This window comes from Typopeltis vanoorti, chromosome 5, assembly GCF_054136105.1.
Source record: "Typopeltis vanoorti isolate ZY-2024b chromosome 5, IOZ_Tvanoo_1.0, whole genome shotgun sequence".
Classification (NCBI taxonomy): Eukaryota; Metazoa; Arthropoda; class Arachnida; order Uropygi; family Thelyphonidae; genus Typopeltis; species Typopeltis vanoorti.
Genome location: NC_143553.1, coordinates 1,325,358 through 1,349,197, shown reverse-complemented (window position 1 = coordinate 1,349,197; position 23,840 = coordinate 1,325,358). Strand labels below are relative to the sequence as shown.

General features: G+C 35.2%; 1 protein-coding gene across 1 annotated transcript in view; it reads left to right on the top strand.

The window, feature by feature from the left end:
* The window catches only part of Brr2 (U5 small nuclear ribonucleoprotein l(3)72Ab), a 486,889-nt gene that overhangs the window by 330,828 nt on the left and 132,221 nt on the right, over positions 1-23,840 (top strand). The window contains exon 31 of the mRNA XM_090392214.1: positions 4,907-5,143. Coding sequence (XP_090248340.1) covers positions 4,907-5,143 — 237 coding nt within the window. The remainder of the gene's footprint in view (positions 1-4,906; positions 5,144-23,840) is intronic.

The window sequence follows — 23,840 nt, the reverse complement described above, 5'->3', positions numbered from 1 at the left end:
TCCTTTAGAATGGGAGAGGAGTACAGAAAGGTTTTTGCCTTTCCAGTCAGCTTGCTACGGAGTAGAACTAGTAGCTGAAAGTCTGTCCATCCTCCAGCCTTTCTCAGTTCCTCTATATAATTAAAGAACACGATCACGTCATCTGTTTCCTCCCCGAGAATTGAGGAAACACTTGTTGTGGATTTATACACCGGAAAAACTCATTGTCATTCATCCCTGTAGTGCTATTTGGGATGGACATGCTTGCTATCTAATTTTAACAGAATTTCTTTTAATCAACCTTTTCTGACAATTTTTCAAAATTTTTTGAATGGAATTCGAAACCTACTTGCTGTGAATTACTTATATTCTTGATTTAATTAAGTAAATCACATCCTGTCGGCTGCACCATTTATGTTGTGTCCCATTTCCTTTAAATCTTACTTTTTATGAGTTTCCTTAGAGTTTTGCTGTGTGTGGCACTTGGTATCTCTGGGTCACAAAGGAATAGCCCGAGGGTCGAGCCAAAACTTGTGTGGCAGACTCTTCGTTACCAACCTCTCATTAAGTCCTAAGAAAATTTATTTATTTCAGCTGCGCCACTTAGGCCCTTTAGATTAATTAGAATGTTAATCAAGAAGTAAACAAAGATAACACAAGATATGCAATCGTGACCGTGAATTACTTTCTATAAATCTCCCACCCAGATTCGTAACTGATTTTACAAGTGGTGCATTGAATTCCATAAAGAGACAAAATTGGTTAAAGAATAGCAAGGTTTATTAAGCATAATATGCATACTGCTAATAATACAAGTAAAAAGGTTCCATTCAAAATCTAGCTAAGGAATAAATCATATCTGAAAACTTATATACCTTCTACAGACAACTCCATCAAAATTTCAAACAATCTAAGATATTCTATACAAAACGTATTTCTTACACTATGATCTTAGTCTTTACAATCTCAGTTAACTTTTACTCTATAGATCAAATCCTGTTAAGCATTCTTAATTACACATAATATTTAGATTCATACAGTGCCTCTTTTCGTAATCTTCTACAACAAACAAGTCTTTTCTCATACAGTCTCTTTTAGTTGCTATTCCTGAGTCTCTTGTCATTAAAGTTTTACACAATATTACCTTCTGGATTCACACACATAACAAAGAATAAATTGTCTACTTATCTATACTCCTTTGTTCCTCTTTTTCCAATCGTCGATATTTGAATGCGAACATCTCCTTGACCTCTATTATCACAGCATTCCGAACACGTACATTCCTCAACGTTCCATGCAGCATAGCCTGCTGCCGTATCTCGGGATTAGATTTCCCGCTGAAAACTGTCCAATCGCTTGCCAGCGATGGACCACGCACCCAGAGCTCCGATCAACCACACGGTGAGACTAAGAAAACAAGAGGGGGGGGTTCTAACCCTTTTTCACTTCCTCCCTAACGGCTATCACTGTAACTTTTGCCGTTCACACGGCACGTAGCTTTCATCGTCACGTGTATATGACCTCATATTGTCCGATTGTCTCCCGCCACTTTTAATTACAATCCGCGAGCATGAGACCGCTTGGGGCAACTGTCTGCTTTGACCCCCAAACTTTGAACTTACGTTTACCCAGATTATGTTGGTCTGGTTCTTGCACGTATTTCCACAAAAAAGGTTAATTTATACTAAAGATAATGTCAACCTTAATTCAGTATTAAATTATACACATAATATTTGCACACTTTTCCTACATATTCTTTTCTTTTATACCAAGTAAATAACATCTCATTACAATTCTTTCTATTCTTTTCTTATTAATGTATTCAAACTTACTCATACCTAGATACCAAGCATATTTTTATGTTTCTTATTGGGTGTTTGCTCTGTTAGACAATGATAAGATGAATTTTAATATTCTATCTTATCAGGGGTATAACACTATGTCTACTCCTTCTTTTCCTTGATTGTCATAGCCTGAATATAGTATTTTGTGTTTATTGATCAGAAAGATCTCACCCAGTTTTTGTTTTTTTTGTTTCGCTCACCCCTATTATGCCATTTTGATACTTATCTCCATACCATTTTCACCTAGGACCATGATCTCCACCTCTTCAAGGAACAGATCAACAAGTTACTTTTTTTAATCAGTACTGTTGCACTAGGTGTTTCGACGGCTTATGTGGGATTGATTTGAAAGGAAATTGAAAAAAAAAAGTTGCTTTGGGAACAAAGAAGTGTAAACTAGTTTTTTTTTTTCCTTTTTATAAAATATTACTTATATTTCTCTCCATTTGTTTTTGTAATCCTTATTTGATTCCAATTCATTAAAGCTATAAACCTACAGTGTTTTTCTAGTTTTCTCTTCTTGTTTTTCCTCTTTTTTAATTACTTGTCCACACATGTATTATCATGACATTCGCATTAGCAGACCTCTTCTTTATGGGATTGATTAAAAAAATAAATAATTAGAGTGGATTGCTATGTTAGTCAGCTTCCTGGTACTGGATCATATGACGAATATAACTTCAGTTATGTGATTACTGTACCCTGACCCTTTCGTTATCCAACCAGCTTATTGATTTCCTACTGAGGTCAGATAATTGAGGGATTACTGTATCATATACTTCATTACTGTAGGTTTTTGAAGGGCTAAATATTCGGCAGACCTGTTATTGAGACCAGAAATGGAACTTTTCCATTTTTGGAAAACTTGGGACCTTTGGTTAAATTAGATGGTTATTGTGTCTTTATCAGGGCAACAGTGGGATTCAAATCCAGTCTTGCATGTTTCATTTATTTATTTATTTTATTATAATCCATTTCATTCATAGTTTTCATTAATAAATGGAAGACATAAGACTATACTATGTAATATACTGATGGACAGATATCCAGCCAGTGGTATCAAGTTTCAAAGTCGAGAATTAGCATAGCAAAGACTTCTTATTTAAAAAATATTCAGATGAAATTTTTCTTATAAAGTTTGATCAAATATAGAAGAAATGGCCTGGTATATCGTAATTCATGGACTGACTTTTTCTGTACATTATACTTCTCCGCCCACATCCTTTTTTGTAATGTGACTCCTAGTCATGAAAGGTTGGAACCGTATAGTACATTAGTACTGTGAGTAAGCTAAGGTTTTTTTTTTTCTATTTTTATTACTTTTTATAATTTTTCGTATTTTTTAAATTCATTTTTACCTAGTCCTTCTAAACATGAAATTTTTTCAGGCAATATCAGGCCTCCAATAAGTAGAGCAGTGGTTTCACACCAGGTGATGAAATTCATCTAACCTAAAGACATCATATACATTCATGTCCATGCAGGATTTGACCCTACAACCTATTGGTGAGAGATTGTGTACTCTAACCACTTAGCCAACCAGTTCATTAGTATTATGCATTATTACTAGTATGTAGCAGTTTTGTTAGAAAGGTGGGTTACAGCATCAAATTCTGTTTATGCATTGGATGTTTTTTTTTTTTTTTTAGCGGTTAAAATATGGAGCATATGTTTTTGTGTGTATGTGTGAATCCCAATGACAAAACTTGTATGTCTACAGTACATTAGTGGTAATATTGTGGGTGAACTAAGATATCCTGGGTCTAAACTGGATAGTCGATTAGGACTATACATGCAGGGTGCATATATAGTCCTAATATATATGCAACACATACATGGATGCAAGATAAGAAGTTTCATCCATTTATTTAAATTTCAATATATATGCAAAATACAGAATGTTTCAAATTTATATTTCATAAACAGTATGAATAATTTTAATGATTTTTTGTATTTTAGATTTAAAACATGTACAATTCTTTACATTAAACATTTTTTACAGATACCTATAGAAAGGAATGGAAAACAGGTTTTCATCCTCAATTTCCTGAACAAGTGATAAGTCACAAGATTGCTTTTGAATATCCTCCAGAATCTCTGAATCCCCTTTGAATTTTTTTTCCTTTCTTTCTTTCTTTCATGAAGATACTTGAAAAATCAAGTTTGCTTTTATAAACTATGAACATTGGAGAAATATAGAAGGCACTATACAAGAAGCACAAAATATTTCATGTGCCTTGTGCCCAGTGGTGCATCCAGAGGGGGGGGCAAGGGGCCCTCCCCCCCCCAAAAAAAAACACTAGAAAATTTTCCAAAAATCTTTTCCTAATTAAAATTCATGTTTTTAATTTATGTTGTGTCGTGTCTTCTATTTCTATATTATTTTTGAATTTTGAATTAGCGATCATTGCAGATTCTTGGTCATTGGTCGTATGCAATGCATAGTGTGTATTCTCAAATTGCCTACTCAACACCCCCCCCAAGATTAAACCCTGAGTGTGCTACTGCTTGTGCCTTGTAGAACTGCTGAAGAGAGAGAGAGAGAAAGATGCCACTCATATATTTAATTTGAAGTCAGACATTTTGGGCATCTCCTCTGAGTTTGAATTATTGTAGAAAACTTAAAAAAAAATTAAAAGCATTCATATGCTTGCAAAATATATATATTTAAAGTGTGTTTACATAATTTTGAAGCAGTGCATATATATACTACACAATGTTTAATTCTAATTTTCATAATAAAGTTAAAATTTAGATGCTTCTTGAATGCCATTAAAAGTGCCAAAATACACTGCTATGAATAATTGAAAAATATGTAAGAAGTTAATAAATATCATGAAGTTGCATGTATCTGAATTTTTGATATTTTGCCGTTTCTTGCAGATCAGATTATTTTCAGTAAAAATAAATAAACTGATTATTATAAAGAAACTCCTCTCGGTGTAAAAAAGTAAACAGCCCAAGTTAATAATTTAGTTGTTTTTTATGTCTTAATGTTTTGCATATTATTTGAGTGCTTAGATTCTTCAATTAAATAGTACAGTTTTACTAATAACTTTATTTTATTTTATTTTTTCCATTAGGGTTTCAACATTACACACAATGCATCTCGTTTATTAGCAATGAGCAAGCCTGTTTATCAAGCTATTACAAGACACTCACCAAGAAAACCAGTGGTAATTTTTGTACCCTCAAGAAAGCAGTCGAGATTAACTGCTATTGATATCTTGACATACTGTGCTGCAGAAGGACAACCTGCACGCTTTCTTCATTGTAGTGATGATGATTTGCAGCCCTTTACAGATAAGATTACAGACAAGGTACTGTCTCTCCCTTTGTATATATACATACACATTAGCCAGATTTTATTAAGGCATTTACTTGAATATTCCTAAGATGTTGAAAATTAGTTTTTGCTATGCTATGTTTCTTAGAAAAATTGTTTCTGGGATGCAGTGGGTGCAAGTCAACAAACTTATTGCTATCCTCACACAGTAGCCTTTCTTCAGTGAAACATTTCCTAATCTTAAGAAATGCACCAACATTCTGGAACAGTCCCTTTATCAACCTTGATGAGATTTTCCTCTTGAAAAATTGAATTAAGAGAAAGCAAAGGTGAACTGATTCAAAAGCATCATCAAACTTCATAACCTTATTGGATTGACATGCTTAATTTTTGCATTAAATTCATAACATAAAAGAAATAAGATATCTATTTAATTATTTAGCTGCCAATATTTTGCAGGTTTTATACTCTGCAAATTTTTGCATCTTCAGAGCAAAAACCTTTCAGTATAATTACAGTACATATTAGTTAACAAAGAGCAACAATTAGTTATTAGTGGGAATACTGCAATAGACAAATACAAAGAACTCATTTTGTGCTGTCTGTTGTTAGATAAAGTGGAAGTTTAAGAGTACAAATAATCTCATTATATGCACGGGTTGTGTCCTCAAGAATCGTCACATATGTTGAAAACACATAAAACAGGAGGCTTATAACATTCCCAAAGATTCTGATCTTTCAAGATTAATTTAATCAAAAATGCACTTTTTTGATTTTCTACTACTTTACTACTTATGCCTTTTTTTTCATACATATTAAGGCATAAGTAGTAAATAAAATATTCAATACATATAGAACAAATAACTATTAAAATAATTCTTTATTTTTTAAGATTAATATACCAGAACCACATCCTTAGCTGGTGTGTCGAAGTTGAAGGCTGCTTTTCAAAGAATCTCAATAGAAACCCGACTTGTAGTTTTCAACTTCTGACATCCTTATAGCATATAGAGCATATCTTATGTATGCTCCAGATGATGATCTTGATATGAAGATCGAAACGTCGGGATAATAAAAAGAGTTATTTTAACACGGTTAAAATTACATTAAGTTAGGTTACATTATTTTGCGGTTGTAGAATCCATAATTTCAAAAAATTATGCTGATCACCGTGTAACACTAAAAGAAAGGACATCCTTATAGCATTTTTAAGAATGTTTTCAATCTCTCTTTTCACTTTAGACCTTCTCATGTTGTCAGAGTCATATTCTTCAAAGATAGCCATGGCACTGTCTATCAGCTTAAAAGCTTGAGACCATGATCTTCATTATGAGAGTTTTCTCAGGCTCAACCTCCACATGACTTGACTCGGATTCCTTACCAGTGTGCTTTTCCATAGGCAGAAGAGCTTCATGCTTAGGACACAGAAGTTATTTACAGATAAAAACTACCCCATAGATTATTAAGGCAATAGGGACACAAATAAATGGACTCTGGGCCACTGAGCAGTAGATGGAGGTACAAAACAAGGTGCAAGCATGGAATTTCCACAACTCTGGGTAGGAAATAGTGATACTGAAATGAAACCAAATGCATGTGCAAAACCCTGAATAACAAAATACAATGTACATCATTCTACCTCAGTGTAACAGTGAAGTTATGACCTTGACTTAATATGTTAAGAGATTTTTTCCCATTAAGGATAACTCTGTGCCCAGTGATAAGTTTGCAACATGATTGTGATTTAGTTGCAGTTGACCCATTGTGCAATGTTGGAGAATATCAAATTTCTTATCTGCAGCAGCTGATCCCCTAATACACAAGACATCTGTAATCCGGATTACAGATTTACCCCAATCAATTATCCAACTAGCAACCTTCTTCTGTTCATCTAAGAACAAACTCCATCCTTTATCACATCCAGGAATATATGAAATGTCCTATTCGTGTGATCTTAGTTACTAGGAAAATCTGTTGGTGTTCATTGACAGACCATGCTTTAAACACTCTTCCACACAATGAGATGGAGAAAAACCAACATGCTATATAGAACTCTACACATCACTGTTTTTGGAATCATCAGCAGCTGTGGGATATTCCACAAACTACAACAGGTTTGTATCAGTTTGAAAAATCGGAAAGACAGGGATGCAGTAATGAAGAAAATAAGCTTGGGAAATTATTTGAGAATGGCCCACAAACCCATTATTTTTTATTATAATTATTAAAACAAAATTCCATTTTTAGCACTAGTTCATTAAGAACATTCTTATTACTCTTTTTTTTTTTTTATTAAGCTTTTTTTTGCATGACATTAACAGAACTAATACAGTTTTTTATTTATTTTTTATTTATTATAATTATTTAAACAAAATTACATTTTTAACACTAGTTCATTAAGAACATCCTTATTACTCTTTTTTTTTTTTTTGCATGACATTAACAGAACTAATACATTAAGGGTCAAAGGTGTATTCAGGGGTGCTTAAGGGTCAAAGCTGTATAACTGAGAGGAGACCCCACATAGCCTTTAAAGGAATGCAGAGAACCGACCAGGGCTTCTGACCTAATGTCCAATCCTCACCTTCTCATGGTGACCCTGTTGGGTATCTACTTGGATACTCAACGAACGAGGATGGGCTGGCAATTTGGGATTTAGCCGACCAAATTATATTCTTATTGGTTAAACCAAAATAAAAAATGATGGTACAACATGACAAAATTTCATGCCGTCTGGGGCATCGCCTGGTTAAACAAGGCCCGGTTGTTTTTGCCAGGGAACCAGGGCGAACAGCGAAAAGTCAGCTACTGGAACAAATCTGAAAACACACCCCAACTCAACATCACCAGAGTTAAAGATCGGTACTATCAACCTAGAAGACTGAATGGCAAAGAAATGGAGCTAGCTGAGGAATTAGATAAGTACCAGATCGACGTAATAGGGGTGACTGAAAAAAAAAAAAAAAAGATAAAAACTGGTGAGATCTTCCTGAGCAATAAATACAAAATGTTAATATTCAGGCAATGCCAATCAAGGAAAAGAAGGAGTAGCCATAGTATTCAACACAAAATACGAGACTAATCTTCTTGAATGGCAGCCAGTCTCAAGTAGAGTAATGTGGACAAATATGAGAATGGGGAACTGGACAATGAGACTTATTTGTGCCTATGGTCCCACAGAAGGTTCTACTAAGGTAGAAGTGGAGGAATTTTTTGACGCTTTAGAAAAAGCAATTGACACAATGAAAAAGGAAAAGTTGGTCCTTGTTCGGGATCTAAATAGCAGAGTAGGAAATGATTGTGAGACATACAAAAATATTTTGGGAAAATTTGGAGAAAAGAGCAAAGCTAATAATAATGGCAAATATCTGTTGGATTTCTGCTCAGGACATGGACTGGTCATTACTAACACCATGTTCCAACATAAAAATGTGCACAAATTCACATGGAGAGAAGAGGCAAGAAATAAGAAAAGTCTCATTGACTATGTTATTGTTGATAGTGTTGTTTTCTCCCTCGTGCAGGACACCAGAGTGTACAGAGGATTTGAAATTGGAAGTGATCACTATTTAGTCTTGAGCAGGATAAAATTGAATTTCATATTGAAAAGAATAACATGTAAGAAAGTTTTAAAGCGAATAAAAGTTGAGCAGCTCTCAGATGTGAACTGTTGACTAAAATACACAAAGATTATTGAAGAAAAAATGAAAGAGTTTGAGAACAAGAATCAAACCTTGGAGATTCAATGGCAAGCCTTGAAAATAGCCCTGATTGATTCAGATAGAGAGGCATGTGGTGAAGTTGTCTGCAAGGATAGAAAAATTAGAACTCAATGGTGGACACAGGAAGTTAAAGAAGCAGTGAAGGAAAAGAAGAAAGCATATCAAAAGTTCCTGGCAAATAAGTCAGCTTGTGCTCTTAGAGAATACAGAGACAAATGCAAGAATGCTAAATAGTGTGTAAAACTAGCTAAACAAAAGTCATGGGAGGACTTTGGCAAGAATATAGAAAATAAATATCAAAAAGGTTGCAAAATATTCTGGACGTTGTTGAAGAAGCTTAAGAATGGAAGAAAGGGTACTGTAAAAGGAGTTAGAGATGATAAAGGTGACATGAAAACTGGAGAAAAAGATATCCTTGAAGTATAGTGTAATTATTTCAAAAAATTGCTAAATGAAACAAGCAGTGATAGCACAGTGGTAAAAAACACTCAACAGGCATACAGTCAGGAATACATATCCACACTTGAAGTAGAAAAAGCCATCAAAGGCTTGAAATGTGGAATGGCAGCAGGAGTAGATGATATTTGACCAGAAATGCTGAAGTATGGTGGTATAAAAGTCTTACAGTGACTGCACTGCATAGTTCAGAAGGCCTGGACAGAGGGACGAAGTCCAAATGATTGGAGTAGAGCTCTCATAGTACCCATATATAAAAAGGGAAATAAAACTGAACGTGAGAATTACAGAGGTATTTCTCTACAGAGTTTCCTGGCAAAATCTATGCCAGTATGCTTGAGAAACGGTTGAGAATAATTGTGGAAGAAAAGCTTGGTGAAGAACAAGCTGGATTCAGGCCAAATAGAGGCTGTCAGGATCAGATCTTCACTTTACGACAAATAGTTGAGAAAGCATGGGAATATAACAAAGATCTGTATTTAAGTTTTGTTGATCTGAAAAAGGCATATGACAAGGTGCCAAGAGAGAACCTATTCAATATGCTACAGTTATATGGCATCAATAGAGCATTATATCAAGCAATACTTAGTCTTTATTTGAGTTGTAAGTCAGCAGTTAGAATTGAAGGAAGTACAGGAAAATGGTTTAATGTTAAATCTGGTGTGAGACAAGGACGTACATTATTCCCTCTGTTATTCATTATCTATATGGATCAAATTATGAAGGAAAGTGGTATTAAACATGATATCAAAATTGGAGATGTTAATGTCAGCTCTTTGCTTTATGCGGATGATGTTATACTTCTACATAAATCTGCTACAAGTCTGCAAGATTCTCTGACTAAATTGAATAGCTGTTGTAATAGATATGGTATGAAGGTCAGCAATAAAACAAAGACAGTGAAAATAGGCAGAATCATTGAAAATGTCAACTGTGTTGTGAATGGAGAACCTGTGGAACATGTAAAACATTTTAGCTACTTAGGCACGATTTTTAGTGAAGATGGTAAATTAAATATAGAAATAGACAACAGGATTAACAAAGCTGATATAGTAGGAAGTCAACTGAATAAATTTATATGGAATAAGAGAGAAATCAGTGAAAACACCAAATTAGCTGTATACAAGACAGTGGTCAAACCAGCTTTAACTTATGGATCTGAGTGCTGGGTCAGAAGTAAAACACTTTACCAAAGACTAGAGACCGCAGTCCTGAGAAAGATTAGAGGCATGAACAGATGGGATCAATGGCAATATATTAAAAACAAGGATATTAGGAAAGAACTTGACGTTGTCAGCATCCAGGAATGCGCTAGCAGAGCTAATCTCAGGTGGTATGGTCACTTAAACAGAGTGGGCGAAGAAAGATTAGCAAAACAAGTGTTCTCTGCCAGGTTGGCAGGAAAACGACCCAGAGGAAGACCAAGATATAGGTGGATTGATACGGTACAAAGTGCCTTAGGCGATAGAAATATAAGATCTGATAATGTTGGAGTCTTGACAAGTAACAGACTGATTTGGAGGTAAATTGTAAATAGGAAGTTAGTAATGATGTAAATTTTTTTACTTGTAATACTATCATATCCTGTACACCCCTTGAGGGTACATGGCAGGAATTTGATGATGATGATGATACAGTATGCATTTTTTATTGCAACTCCCAACCCACATAAGGTTGTAAACCTATAATATATAAGTTCTGGAGTGCTAAGGATTTTGCTGCATATTATAAAACCAGTTTCTCCATAATTTTTTTTTTAAAATTCTGCTGTTTATCTTAACAAAAATTTTGATGTGAAGGGATTGTTTAAAAATTTCTTGAACTTTTAGATAATTCAGAAATCATCCATTAAAATTGAACGGTTACAAATTAAACCTGAAAAAATTATTTATTTTAAATGTCTTGAACCTCAAGTTCATGTTGTTCCTTGAAAAATAATACATAAGAATATGTTGTTATCATTCTTCTTCAGTGGCATTAACAGTCACTTAAGCATCCACAACCTTCCAAGTATCCTTGGATTTCCTAACCATAATACGAGGATAAGGCAGTTTCCTCTATGCCTGTAAGTATTCTTTTCTGTAAATTGTGTTTGTTCTACTGGCCGGTTTGCCTGTTCTGAGGGATGAAAAACCAAAGTTTTTGTTAGAAAAAACCCTCTACTTCCGTATGACACTGGCTAACTCACCTTTAATTTGAAGAGACCAGATAAAGGTTCCTCACGTCACTGATGAAGATTGAACCCAGATCTTTCCAGCCAAAGGGCTTTGTCCGTACTGACTGAGCTACGGAGATTCACTATTATTATTATTTTAGAGGCACCTCCGTGGAGTCCAAAGACTCAATGCAGGAGACCCAGTCTATGCACATAATCTATTGTACCTCTCCTTGAACCCATTAACAGACAAAGCACTCACAGCTGACTGTGTGGCAAACCATTCCACTCATTTACCACTCCTCAAGCAAAAAATCTAGTCCTCACACTTATACTGACCACACCTTTATTCAACTTCCAGGGATGACCCCCCTGTTTTGGTCCCTCTAGCCAATTGCTGAAACATTTCTGCTTCATTTATCCTATAAAATCCTTTAAGCAAATTAAATATTAATATCATATCCCCTCTTTTCTCCTATCAACCAAATTCTGCAATCAACACACCTTCAATCTATCCACATAGGGCACATTCCACAGGCCGCCCACCATCAGGATCACTTGCCTCGGAATCCTCTCCACTGCTTCCACGTCCCCAAGAAACCCAGGGGACCAGACTTGAGCACAGTAATCCAGATGTGGACTTATCAAGGCCTTATAAATAGGAATTACAACTTCTTTATCTCAACTTGTTAATGTGTTCTTTAATAGCCAAGTAATCTTATGGGCTACCTTAGCAATATGTCCTCTAAACTTTAACTCTCTGTCTGCCTATTTAAATCATCCTGCAAGCTCCACATCACCTTCATTAACTATTACTCTACATAATTTTGCATCATCAGCAAACAACTGAATATTTCTTTTCAAGTTATTTCCTATATCATTTATATACAAATTAAATAGCAATGGTCCCAGCACTGAACCTTGTGACACACCACTAGTTACCTGTTTTTGCCTCGATTCTGCCCCTCCATATACCACTTTTTGATATCTGTCCGGTAGCCACCCTCTTATTCACTTAACCAGTGTCATTTCCATCCCCATTTGTTCTAATTTGTGTAACAGAGTTCCATGTGGTATTCTGTCAAATGCCTTTGCAAAATCATCTTGTATCCATTTCCTTTATTCAACTCAGTTGTTACTCTATTATTAAAAGTTAGTAAATTGGCATGACTGACCCATCACAAATTCATGTTGATCCTCATACAGTATCATATTTTTATGTACCCATTCTTGAATTCTCCTTTTTACTAATTTTTCTAGTACTTTTATCGCCGTGCCTGAGATACTGATTGGCTTATAATTTGCTACTGCAGTCTTAGATCTTCCTTTATGTTACTAACTGTAATAAAACTGCACTCTATTTGAAATATTTCATTTTGAAGTAGATGGCTTTGGTGTAGATGATAAAGGTAGTTGCAGTTGGTGGAGACGGAGAGTTGTAGAGTAGATGCCCTATCTCGATGAGTCTTTGGACTCTCTGGAGGTGTTACATAATAATAATAATAATAATATAATAAAAATGTGCACAAATTCACATGGAGAGAAGAGGCAAGGAATAAGAAAAGTCTCATTGACTATGTTATTGTTGATAGTGATGTTTTTGGTAAGAACACTAGAGTGTACAGAGGATTTGAAATTGAAAGTGATCACCATTTAGTCTTGAGCAGGATAAAATTGAATTTCATATTGAAAAGAAGAGCATATAAGAATTTTTTAAAGTGAATAAAAGTTGAGCAGCTCTCAGATGTGAACTGTAGACTAAAATACACAAAGATTATTGAAGAAAAAATGAAAGAGTTTGAGAACAGGAACCAAACCTTGGAGATTCAGTGGCAAGCCCTGAAGAAAGCATTGATTGATTCAGCCAGAAAGACATATGGTGAGGTTGTCTACAAGGATAGAAAAATCAGAGCTTCTTGTAGACAAGAAGTTGAAGAGAAAGTGAAGGAAAAGAAGAAAGCTATCAAAAGTTCTTGGCAAATAAGTTAGATTGTGCTCTTAGAGAATACAGAGACAAATGTAAGAAAGCTAAACACTGTGTAAAACTAGCTAAATAAAAGTAATGGGAACACTTTGGTAAGAACATAGAAAATAAATATCAAGAAGGTGGCAAGATATTCTGGTGGTTGGTGAAGAAGCTCAGAAATGGAGGAAAGAGTGCTGTAAAAGGAATTAGAGATGATAAAAGTGACATGAAAACTGGAGAAAAAGATATCCTTGAAGTATGGAGTAATTACTTCGAAAAATTGCTAAACGAAACAATCAGTGACAGCACAGTCATAAAAAAACACTCAACAGGCATGCAATCAGGAATACATATCCATACTTGAAATAGAAAAAGCCATCAAAAACCTGAAATGTGGAAAGGCATCTGGAGAAGATGATATTCGATCTGAAATGCTCATGAATGGAGGTATAAAAGTCTTACAGTTCAGAAGGCCTGGACAGAGGGACGAATTCCAGATGATTGGAGTAGAGCTCTCATACTTCCCATATATAAAAAGGGAAATAAAACTGAATGTGAGAATTACAGAGGTATTTCCCTACTGAGTGTTTCTGTTAAGATTTACGCAAGTGTACTTGAGAAACTGTTGAGAAAGATTGTGGAAAGGACACTTGGTGAAGAAAAAGCTGGTTTCAGGCCAAATAGAGGTTGTCAGGATCAGATTTTCACTCTGTGACAAATAGTTGAAAAATCATGGGAGTTCTGTAGATCTGGAAAAGGTCTATGACAAGGTGCCAAGAGAGAAGTTATTCATAACGCTACATTTGTATGGTGTCAGTGGGGTATTATATATGAAGCAGTACTTAGTCTTTATTTGAGTTGTAAGTCATCAGTTAGAATTGAAGGTTTTTATAGGAATTTATAGGAATATGGTTTAATGTTAAATCTGGTGTGAGACAAGGATGTACATTATTCCCTCTGTTATTCATTATCTATATGGATCACATTATGAAGGAAAGTGGTATTAAACTTGATATCAAAATTGGAGATGTTAATGTCAGCTCTTTGCTTTATGTGGATGATGTATACTTCTAAATAAATCCACTGCAAGTTTCCCTGACTAAATTGAATAACTGCTGTAATAGTTATGATATGAAGGTCAGCAATAACAAGACAAAGAAAATGAAAATAGGCATAAGCATTGAAAATACAGTAAACCCTTGCCGAGCGTGGATCTGCAGAATGCGATTTTGCACATTCGTGTTATCTTAATTGTTTCCATTTAATTTGTCCAACACTAGAATTTCATTCATATGCGGTACGCTGCAGAGCGTCAGTTGGAAACCCTGCTTGGCGCTGCCCGCTAGCTGAGTGACCCAGGCGGAGTTGCAATCATTTCACTCACGTTAGCAGAGCTGTAATCACGTTTTAACAGTGTTTATCCTCTTCTCCTTTTGCATTTGTATTTCTATTAATTTCAAAAATTCAGTATGACATCTGAAAGGATGAAGATGATAAAGCAGCAAAAAGAAGCAAAGTTTTGACATTATCTCAGGAAATTGAAATTTTAGATAAGTTGAAAAATTGTACACGTGTTTCATCGCTTGCAAGTGTACTAGCTATAAATGAATCAAGCATAAGAACAATACGGGAGAATGAAGAAAAGATTCGGTCTAGTGTCAAAGCTTCAGGCGATACTTCGGCAAAGGTTGCTCAAGTTTCAAGAAGAATTCCACAATTGGAAAAGATGGAAAAAATATTAGCAGCTTGGATTGACAATCAAGTAAACGAAAAAGGCTCAGTTGTGGATAGTGTTGCTATTCGAAACAAAGCTTTAGATTTGTTTTCTTTCGTTTTAAATAAAGATGGCCAATCGTCAGATAAAATTGATTTTCAAGCAAGCGAAGGTTGGCTTGAAAACTTTAAGCGTCGTTTTAATTTGCACAATGTAAAGCTTCAGGGAGAAGCTGGCTCTGCAGATAAAGAAGCAGCAGAGAATTTCAAACCCCAATTTTTAAAATTCATTGAAGAGAGGGATTATGTTCCGCAACAAGTTTTCAATGCAGATGAGACGGGGCCTATTTTATAAGCGAATGGGACAACGAACCTACATCACAAACACACAAAAGGTTGCCCCAGGTTTTAAAGCTTTTAAGGATGGACTCACTTTGCTTTTTTGTGGAAATGCATCAGGCGACTTCAAGTGCAAGTCTCTGCTCATTTATCGATCCAAAACGCCTTGTGCATTGCAGGGAAAAAAATTTGAGCAATTGCCCGTTGTGTGGAAGTGGAATAGGAAAGCTTGGGTAACAAAAGCCCTCTTTAATAACTGGTTTGAAAATTCATTCGTTAAAGAAGTCAAACATTACTTAGAACAGCAAAACCTGTGCTTTAAAGTTCTCCTAATTCTCGATAATGCTCCAGGACACGATGCTGAAGCCCTCACAACATTGCATCCAAATGTAGAGGTTTTATTCCTCCCACCTAACACCACTTCCTTAATCCAACCAATGGATCAAGGGATCATAAAAACATTCAAAGCCTATTATGTCAGGCATGTTTACACCTCTGCAAATAAAGCACGACACGCTAATGGCATTTTGGAAGTGATTCAACATAAGCCACTGCATAGAAATGATTAAACTCGCATGGGAACAAGTGAATTCATCAACATTGAATGCTTGCTGGCATCAGCTCTGGCCAGAAGTTGTCAACAATTTTAAAGGATTTCTATCGATTGAAAATGAAGCCAAAGAAATTGTACAAATTGCAAAAGCAATTGGCGGCGAAGGATTTTCAGATATGGAAGAAGGAGAAGTCAAAGAATTAATCGAGAATGACTAACGAGAAATGACAAATGAAGAATTGGATGATCTTGTAACACCAGCCGATAATGAAGAAGAAGATAAAGTGCCTTTAACTTACAAGAAGTTAAACAAATTGTTAAAAAAAGGCACAGGAACTGTCTGATTTTGCAATGTAGATTGACCCAAATGAAGAAAGAAGAGGACACTTTATGAAAGACCATGAAAAACTACGCTCCTTACTGTGAAACTTTTAAAGAGTTGCGTCAGTCATTGTCCCAAGCAAAAATCACTAGCTTTTTAAAAATATAATTGTATCATGTACTTACTTATTAATCAGTAATAAAAATCCTTTCAATTAACATTTGTTTCATTTTTCCCTTTTAATTACAACATTTAGGTTAGCTTAAATTATACATACATACTTTCTTAATTTGAACTACTATACCTAACATATTTTTTTCCATAGAAAGTTAACTTTGCGGAACGCGATTTTGCCATGCACGCAATGTATTAATGATGTAATCCCCGCGTTCGCAAAGGATTTACTGTATCAACTACATGGAGAACTTGTAGAACAAGTAAAACATTTCAGCTACTTAGGCACGATCTTTAGTGAAGATGGTAAGTTAAATATACAACAGAATCAACAAAGCTGGTATGGTAGAAAGTCAACTGAATAAATTTATATGGAATAAAAGAGAAATTAGTCAAAACTCTAAATTTGCTGTATACAAGAGAGTGTTCAAACCAAATTTAACTTATGGATCTGAAAGCTGTGTTAGAAGTAAAACACTTGACCATAGTCCACAGATATGAGAGTCCTGAGAAAGATTAGGGGAGTGAACAGATGGCATCAATGGCAATATCATATTAAAAACAAGTATATTAGGAAAGAACTTGACATTATTAGCATCCGGGAATGTGTTAGCAGAGCTAATCTCATTGGTATGGTCACTTAAACAGAATGGGAGAGGAAAGATTAACAAAACAAGTGTGCTTTGCCAGATTGTCAGGACCAAGATATAGGTAGATTGATATGGTTAAAAGTGCCTTAAAAGATAGAAATATAAGATCTGATAATGTTGGAGTCTTGATAGGTAACAGATTGATTTGGAGGAAAATTGTAGATAGAGAGTTTGTAATTATGTAAATTTTTCATGTAGTGCTATCATATCCTGTACACCCCTTGAGGGTACATATCATGAATTTGATGATGATTATATGATTTTGACATAAGAAATAATTGCTTTCACATTCTTGATCTTCACGTTCATTGGAGGATGAGGATAACAATAGTGACAACAAAATCATTGGGAACAGAGGTTACCAGCAAAAGATTTTGAATTTAATAGATCTCTGGGTTTATATCACTTATATGCATATATCAGAACATGGTGAAGTTGATGGAATGGGCTGATGAAAATTCGGAGTATATATTCTACATTCCTGTTTATTGTTAATACTGATGATGTTGAACAGAACTTTGTGTGCAGAATCAAATTATTGCCTTTCTTCAATGACATCATCAATATTTGCATTCAGTAACAATGATGGCAACATGGAAGACTGGTTGAACACATTCACACGTGAAGTATTATCATTTGATCATGAAGTGGTTTGTGAAAACATATTATGGTAATATTATATTCTTGTAATTCAGCTAGCTGAATATACTCCCAATTAACATTAGGAGTATATTCTGTGTTCCTATTTATTGTTAATGTTGATGGTGTTGAACAGACCTTTGTGATGCAGATATGTGGTGTAGAATCAAATTATTGCATTTCTTCAAACTTCAAGGAACCCAATGATATCATCAATATTTGCATTCAGTGACAATGATGGCAAAATGGAAGACTGGTTGAACACATCCACATATGAAGTATTGTGTGATTATGAAGTGGTTTGTGAAACATATCTATTAAGGTAAGCTTATATTCTTGTTATTCAGCTTGTAGTGTCATTTTTTAAACTTCTCCCAATCACCTTGCACTTTCAGTAGCCCTGATACATCTAGTTACCCACAAAGTAAACAAATGAACACTGAACAGCTAACATGCAGTTACATAATAGCATGCAACACATCTGTGAATAGTTAGGGGTACAATGCCACCTTTGATATTGTGGACCACTGTTGAAGAACATTCATCACATTGCTGTATGTGATTTTGTTGCATTTGCCACATATTTAAGAAGTATTGCTTTTATTTATGATCGTGTTTTCAGAATAAAAATAGTGTTTGAATGAATATAAAAAACACCATAGCAGATAACTTGACTCATTCGCATGATGGCCCACTGGAAAATTCATGGTAGTCTGCCCCTGCTGGAAGACATTCATTTTTAAAGATCGCCTTAATATAAACTTCTGTTTATCAAACATTAAATGGCACCAAGTTATGACTTGTTCTTATATTGTCTGTGACAATTCTCATCCATTTCTACTGTTAAGTAATTGTTGCTGTTTGCATTACTGTGGCAGACTATTTTTGACTGAAGTTGCTGGGTATAAAATTAGTGACATTAGCAGCTAAATAGCAAAATAAATGGTATTTATTTTCTTATTTATTTCTTTGATGTTGTGTATTATACAGTGAAAATCAAATGTGTACAGCTGCCAGCGACTAACCTTTTCTACGCATTGTGTTGACAGTTCATGACTTGATTAAAGTTTGAAAACATACTATCACCCTCTGCTTCCTCACAGGAACAGATGAGATTCTGAAGGACAGTATTGTTAAGCTATCTGAAAAATGCTACTTCAACCCAATAAAATTGTCAGGTGGCACTGCTTCAGATCCTGACCCAAAATACACCACCACACAAACAAGTAGATCTAAATTAACAACAGCAATGAATCAAAAGATGGCCTTGTGCGTGCGCACACACACACTCTTGTATATACAAGCCTGTTCTGATCTCACCTTTGCTGTCTGCAGGAAATAGGTCTAAAATTATAAGAAAAATGCCAAAATAGTTAATTAGCATGAATATTTACTCTAATAAAAAAGGACACTAGTACAAAAACCAAATACTACTACTAAAATAGCTATTGTGAAAACCAGAATTTAAACACCACCACACAGTGTTCATTTCAACTTTAGTCTGCAAAATCCCCCTTTGCATTTCCTCACAAACTGAAATTTCAGTCTCCTTAAGCACTACTCATCTTAGTTTTCTCAGTAAGATATTTCAAAGATATTTTCTCATAATACACAGATTCTTTTCTTTGAAAAGTGTCATTTCTTCACGCTGATATACACCATGCCAGAGATTATCCAGTTTAGCATTTTCTGTTTTTGTCCTCCTTTGGCTAAAAATCTCTCTTCCCTTCTGTCAAATTCATTCTGTTCTATCTGTTGTTCAAAAATTAATAAATTCAAAAACCATTTTGAATTTATTAATTTCCCTTCTTTAAACATGTTTCCTTCAATCCAACTTTTCTAACATTGAGGTAATCTTCCGTGGAGGTTTTAATGTTCACAACACCAACTGGTTTTCCTCGAACTGCACAGATCAAGCAGTTAGGACTTATCTCTCACCATCACTCACTTTCACATAGATGTTCAGCTTCCTGCTTGCATCCTCTACAACTTTCACATGGTCATTGTTTACCTGAATGGGCATCAAGAATTTCTCTTCTCTCTTCTAAAGCCATTTTATAAACCCATTCACAGTTCATCTCCAAACTCTAAACAAATTTCTCGTATTCATTCATTCATTCTATTGCAGCCTATTGAAACAGTCTACTCTTTTATGTGTTTTTCAACCAATGCAATCCATAGGTCTTTGAATCCGATGTGAAGAATTTTTTTTTGTTTTTGTCCTCTGCCAATCTACTTTGCTAACAGGCTACAGGCTGACTAACCTCTCTTGTTTGGGATCATTTTAAAAAAATAAATAAGATTACAAGACAATAATCCAGCTATCCAATAAAAATAAAGAATAGAAATCACAAAAATCACTACTTGCCTCATGCTTCATGGGAAACAAAAACCACTACCAAATTTTGATCTGCACCTTTGATGATGATTTTTATGTCACTCCCATCCACAAAAGGATGTAAACTTTTTTGTGGACGGGAATGAATTTTTTAGAAAAAAGAAAAAATCTGGCCATGTGGTTCTATCACCCTACAAAATGTATTCTATGTATCCATGTGTGTAATAAGACTTCCAGATACATAGTATGATTTCAGCCCTATGGAGTGCATTTAGCTGATATTCCATTATGATCTAATCAGCAGAAATTAACTTACAAAGTCAAACATACAAAAATAATTTAAAAGTTTCAGTATCTAAGAGTGAGGAAAAAGATATATTGAAAAGAGCTGAGAAAAACAAATCGACCTGTTACTAATCGTGGCTTAGCCATATTATGAAACTTTGCAATCCATTCCTCTATCCCTCACCTCAGAAAACAAAATAATAATAATTAGTTAATTAATGTCATAGCAGGTATAATAAGCTTAGCCCTTTCCCATAGAAGCTACACAAATGTGTGTGTAGTAAATATACTCTTGTAAGCAATGTTTTTCGACTTGCTTGATAGTATAAAAGTGCTCAGAGCTTGAAGAAATAACCCAGAATTACACAAACCAAAATCAGATGAAGAAAAATATCACAATGGCATTAAATAAGCAAAACTATGGAGAAAAGGCATATAACCAACTGCAATATATCAGTGTAAATATCAGAGATTGCTGCATTAATAGCCCGAGGCTTTGGGTAGAGCGTTTTTTTGGTTAACTGTTACAGTGACAGTAAACTGTCACTGTAACAAATACTGTGTTAACAGACCTTGCTTACTCTTACAAACTACCAAAACTCCATAGGTATAATGTTATACTAAAAGAAATTCACTATCAAGTTACATTGCACTGTGGGTAGGAGTTATGTCATGATGTAATAATATTCTTTGATCTGAATATTATGATCAAGATTTAAGAAGAATCTAAGCCTAGATTGTGCTTAAATCGTGTAATAAAGTGTCCATAACTTATATGGTTTACCAGAGGAAAAGGTGTGCTCCTCTGTATTAGACTAGATAATTGACGATCATTTGGATATCATCTTCTTCTGTAGCTTATTCAGAGACTGTTTTTAATGAGTCTCCTCCAAGAAACTGGACTCTTGCCAAAAGATTTTAAGCACTCAACGTTCCTACCAATACCTAAAAAAAAAAATTGAAGATAATCAAATGTGAAGAATACAGAACAATCAGTCAGATAGCAAAAGTTATGTTGTATATCATCCTAGAAAGAAATAAACATAAAATCAAAATGGAAATTAATGAAACACAATCTGGTTTCCAGGAAAATAAAGAAACTAGAGAAGGACTCTTCAATATTAAAACTATTATAGAAAGATATTTGGAGAGATATACAACATGAACACCTAATCAAATGCCTCAGAAATTTAGGAGTAGATAGTAAAGATACCAGATTACTGATAAATCTATATTGGGAGCAAACTGCCTCACTAAAAATATCAGGAGAAATCTCGGAGTAATTCCCAGTAAAGAAGGGAGTTAGACAAAGCTGTGTTCTTTCTCCTATATTGTTTAACCTCTATACTGAAAATATTTTCCAGCAATTAGAAGAATTTAAAGGAGTCAGCATAGGAGGCAGGAATATAAACAACTTAAGATATGCAGATGATACAGTACTGCTAGCTGAAAATAAAAAAGATCTTCAAAAAAACCTACAAGTAGAGACACTGAAGCTAAGTGAAAAATATGGACTTAAATTCAACTTCAAAAAAAAACCAAAACCATGTTGGTAACAAGAGAAAAAGGGAAAATACCCAATATAAATATTAAGATCAGAGGAAATACTTTAGATCAAGTAGTAGAGAGTTATATATATTTGGGACAACTAATTACAGAGAATGGAAAGTGTGATAAGGAAATATTAAAAAGAATAGAAATTGCTAGATCAACCTTCATTAGCATGAAAAACATTCTTACCTCAAGAGAAATTCACACAAAAACAAGAATTAGGCTGTCCAAATGCTACATATGGTCAACACTGCTATATGGAGCAAACACCTGGACAATATCAAAATATTGTTGATAACTAATATTTAAGGAATTGACAGCGTATACTAGAAATATAGATTAAATAAACTAATATATACTTTCCGATATTTCAGCGAACGTCACGTTGCCATCTTCTTGGGAACTTACTACAAAGACACGTGCACACAAGTACTAATAACAGCAAATGAGACTGAAGCTGGGAAGCTAGCGTTTTCCTAAAGTCCTGATGGTGCCCCCCTGGCGGGCTATATTGGTAGTTCTTGGCCTTTGGGCTGAAGTTCTTCTGATAAAAGTTTCCCAAATTTGGGGCAGTCTCATGCATCCAAATTTGTTGAGGTTTGGCATGTTCCTAAGGGCCGAGGCTGATTCCATGAATAGTCTTTCATACTTGAACTTGCTGCGGTGTATTACTGTGGCTTTCTTCCATCTTATTCTGTGGCGAGTATCCAGAGCGTGGTCTGCAAGCCCAGAGTGGCTGTACTGGTGAAATCAGATGTAATCCTTGTGTTCTGAGATTCTGATATTTGCTGTCCTGCCTGGCCAAAGTAGGACAGTTTACAGCTGCAAGGGACCTGGTATACACCAGGTAGGTCTAAGGGAAGTGGTTGGTCTTTAGTGGAGCGGATAAGGGATGCCAGTTTTCTATGTGGTCTGTAACAAGTGGTCAAGTCATGTTTTTTTAAGATTTTATTGATTTTTTCCGAGGTGCCTCGGATGTAGGGAATGGTGATGGATTTAGAGTAATCTTTTTTGTGAAGGGGAGGGGGTGGTGGGTTGTGGATAACTGGGTTAAGTATTTTTTGGAGGGGGTAGCCGTTGGCTGAGAAAGTGTCACGGATGTCATTTAGTTCAGTGGTTAGAGCTTGATCATTAGAACAGATTATTTTTGCCCTGTTGAATAATGTTTTAATAGCTCCATATTGTTGTGAGGGGGGGGGGATTGTTGGTGAATGTATCTGCCTGTATGGGTGGGTTTTCTATAAACTGAGAAAACCAAGGTTCCATCAGGTTGGCGGGTGACTAGTGTGTCTAGGAAGGGGAGGTTATTGTTTTCCTCTTTTTCTAGGGTGTTGGTTGTTTAAGTGTGTTAGGAAGGAGAGGAGTGAATCCGGGCCATGTGGCCAAATAGCGAAAACATCATCAACGTAGCGAAGCCATATGGTAGGTTTTTGTGGGGCTGAGTTTAAGGCTTTCTCTTCAAATGTCTCCATGAAGAAATTGGCCAAGGGTGGGGAAAGTGGTGAACCCATGGCTGTCCCCTCTATCTGTTTGTAGAATTTTTCCTGCCAAACGAATAGCCTGAGTTCATTGTAAACTGAAATAGGGCTGAGATATCTGGAGGAAATTTAGCTTGGATTAGCTCTAAGTTTTCTTTGAGGGGGACATTCGTGAATAGGGAGGAGACATCAAAACTGACCATTATGTCATTATGTTGGAGTGTAAGGTTTTCTATACTGGCTTTGAAGTGGGCTGAGTTTTTTATGTGTGATGGTGTATTGCTAGTATAGTGTGAGAGCGCTTTGGCTAAATGCTTGGCTAGTTTGTAAGTGGGGGAATCAATGCCATCCACTATGGGACGTAATGGCACATTTTCTTTGTGTATTTTT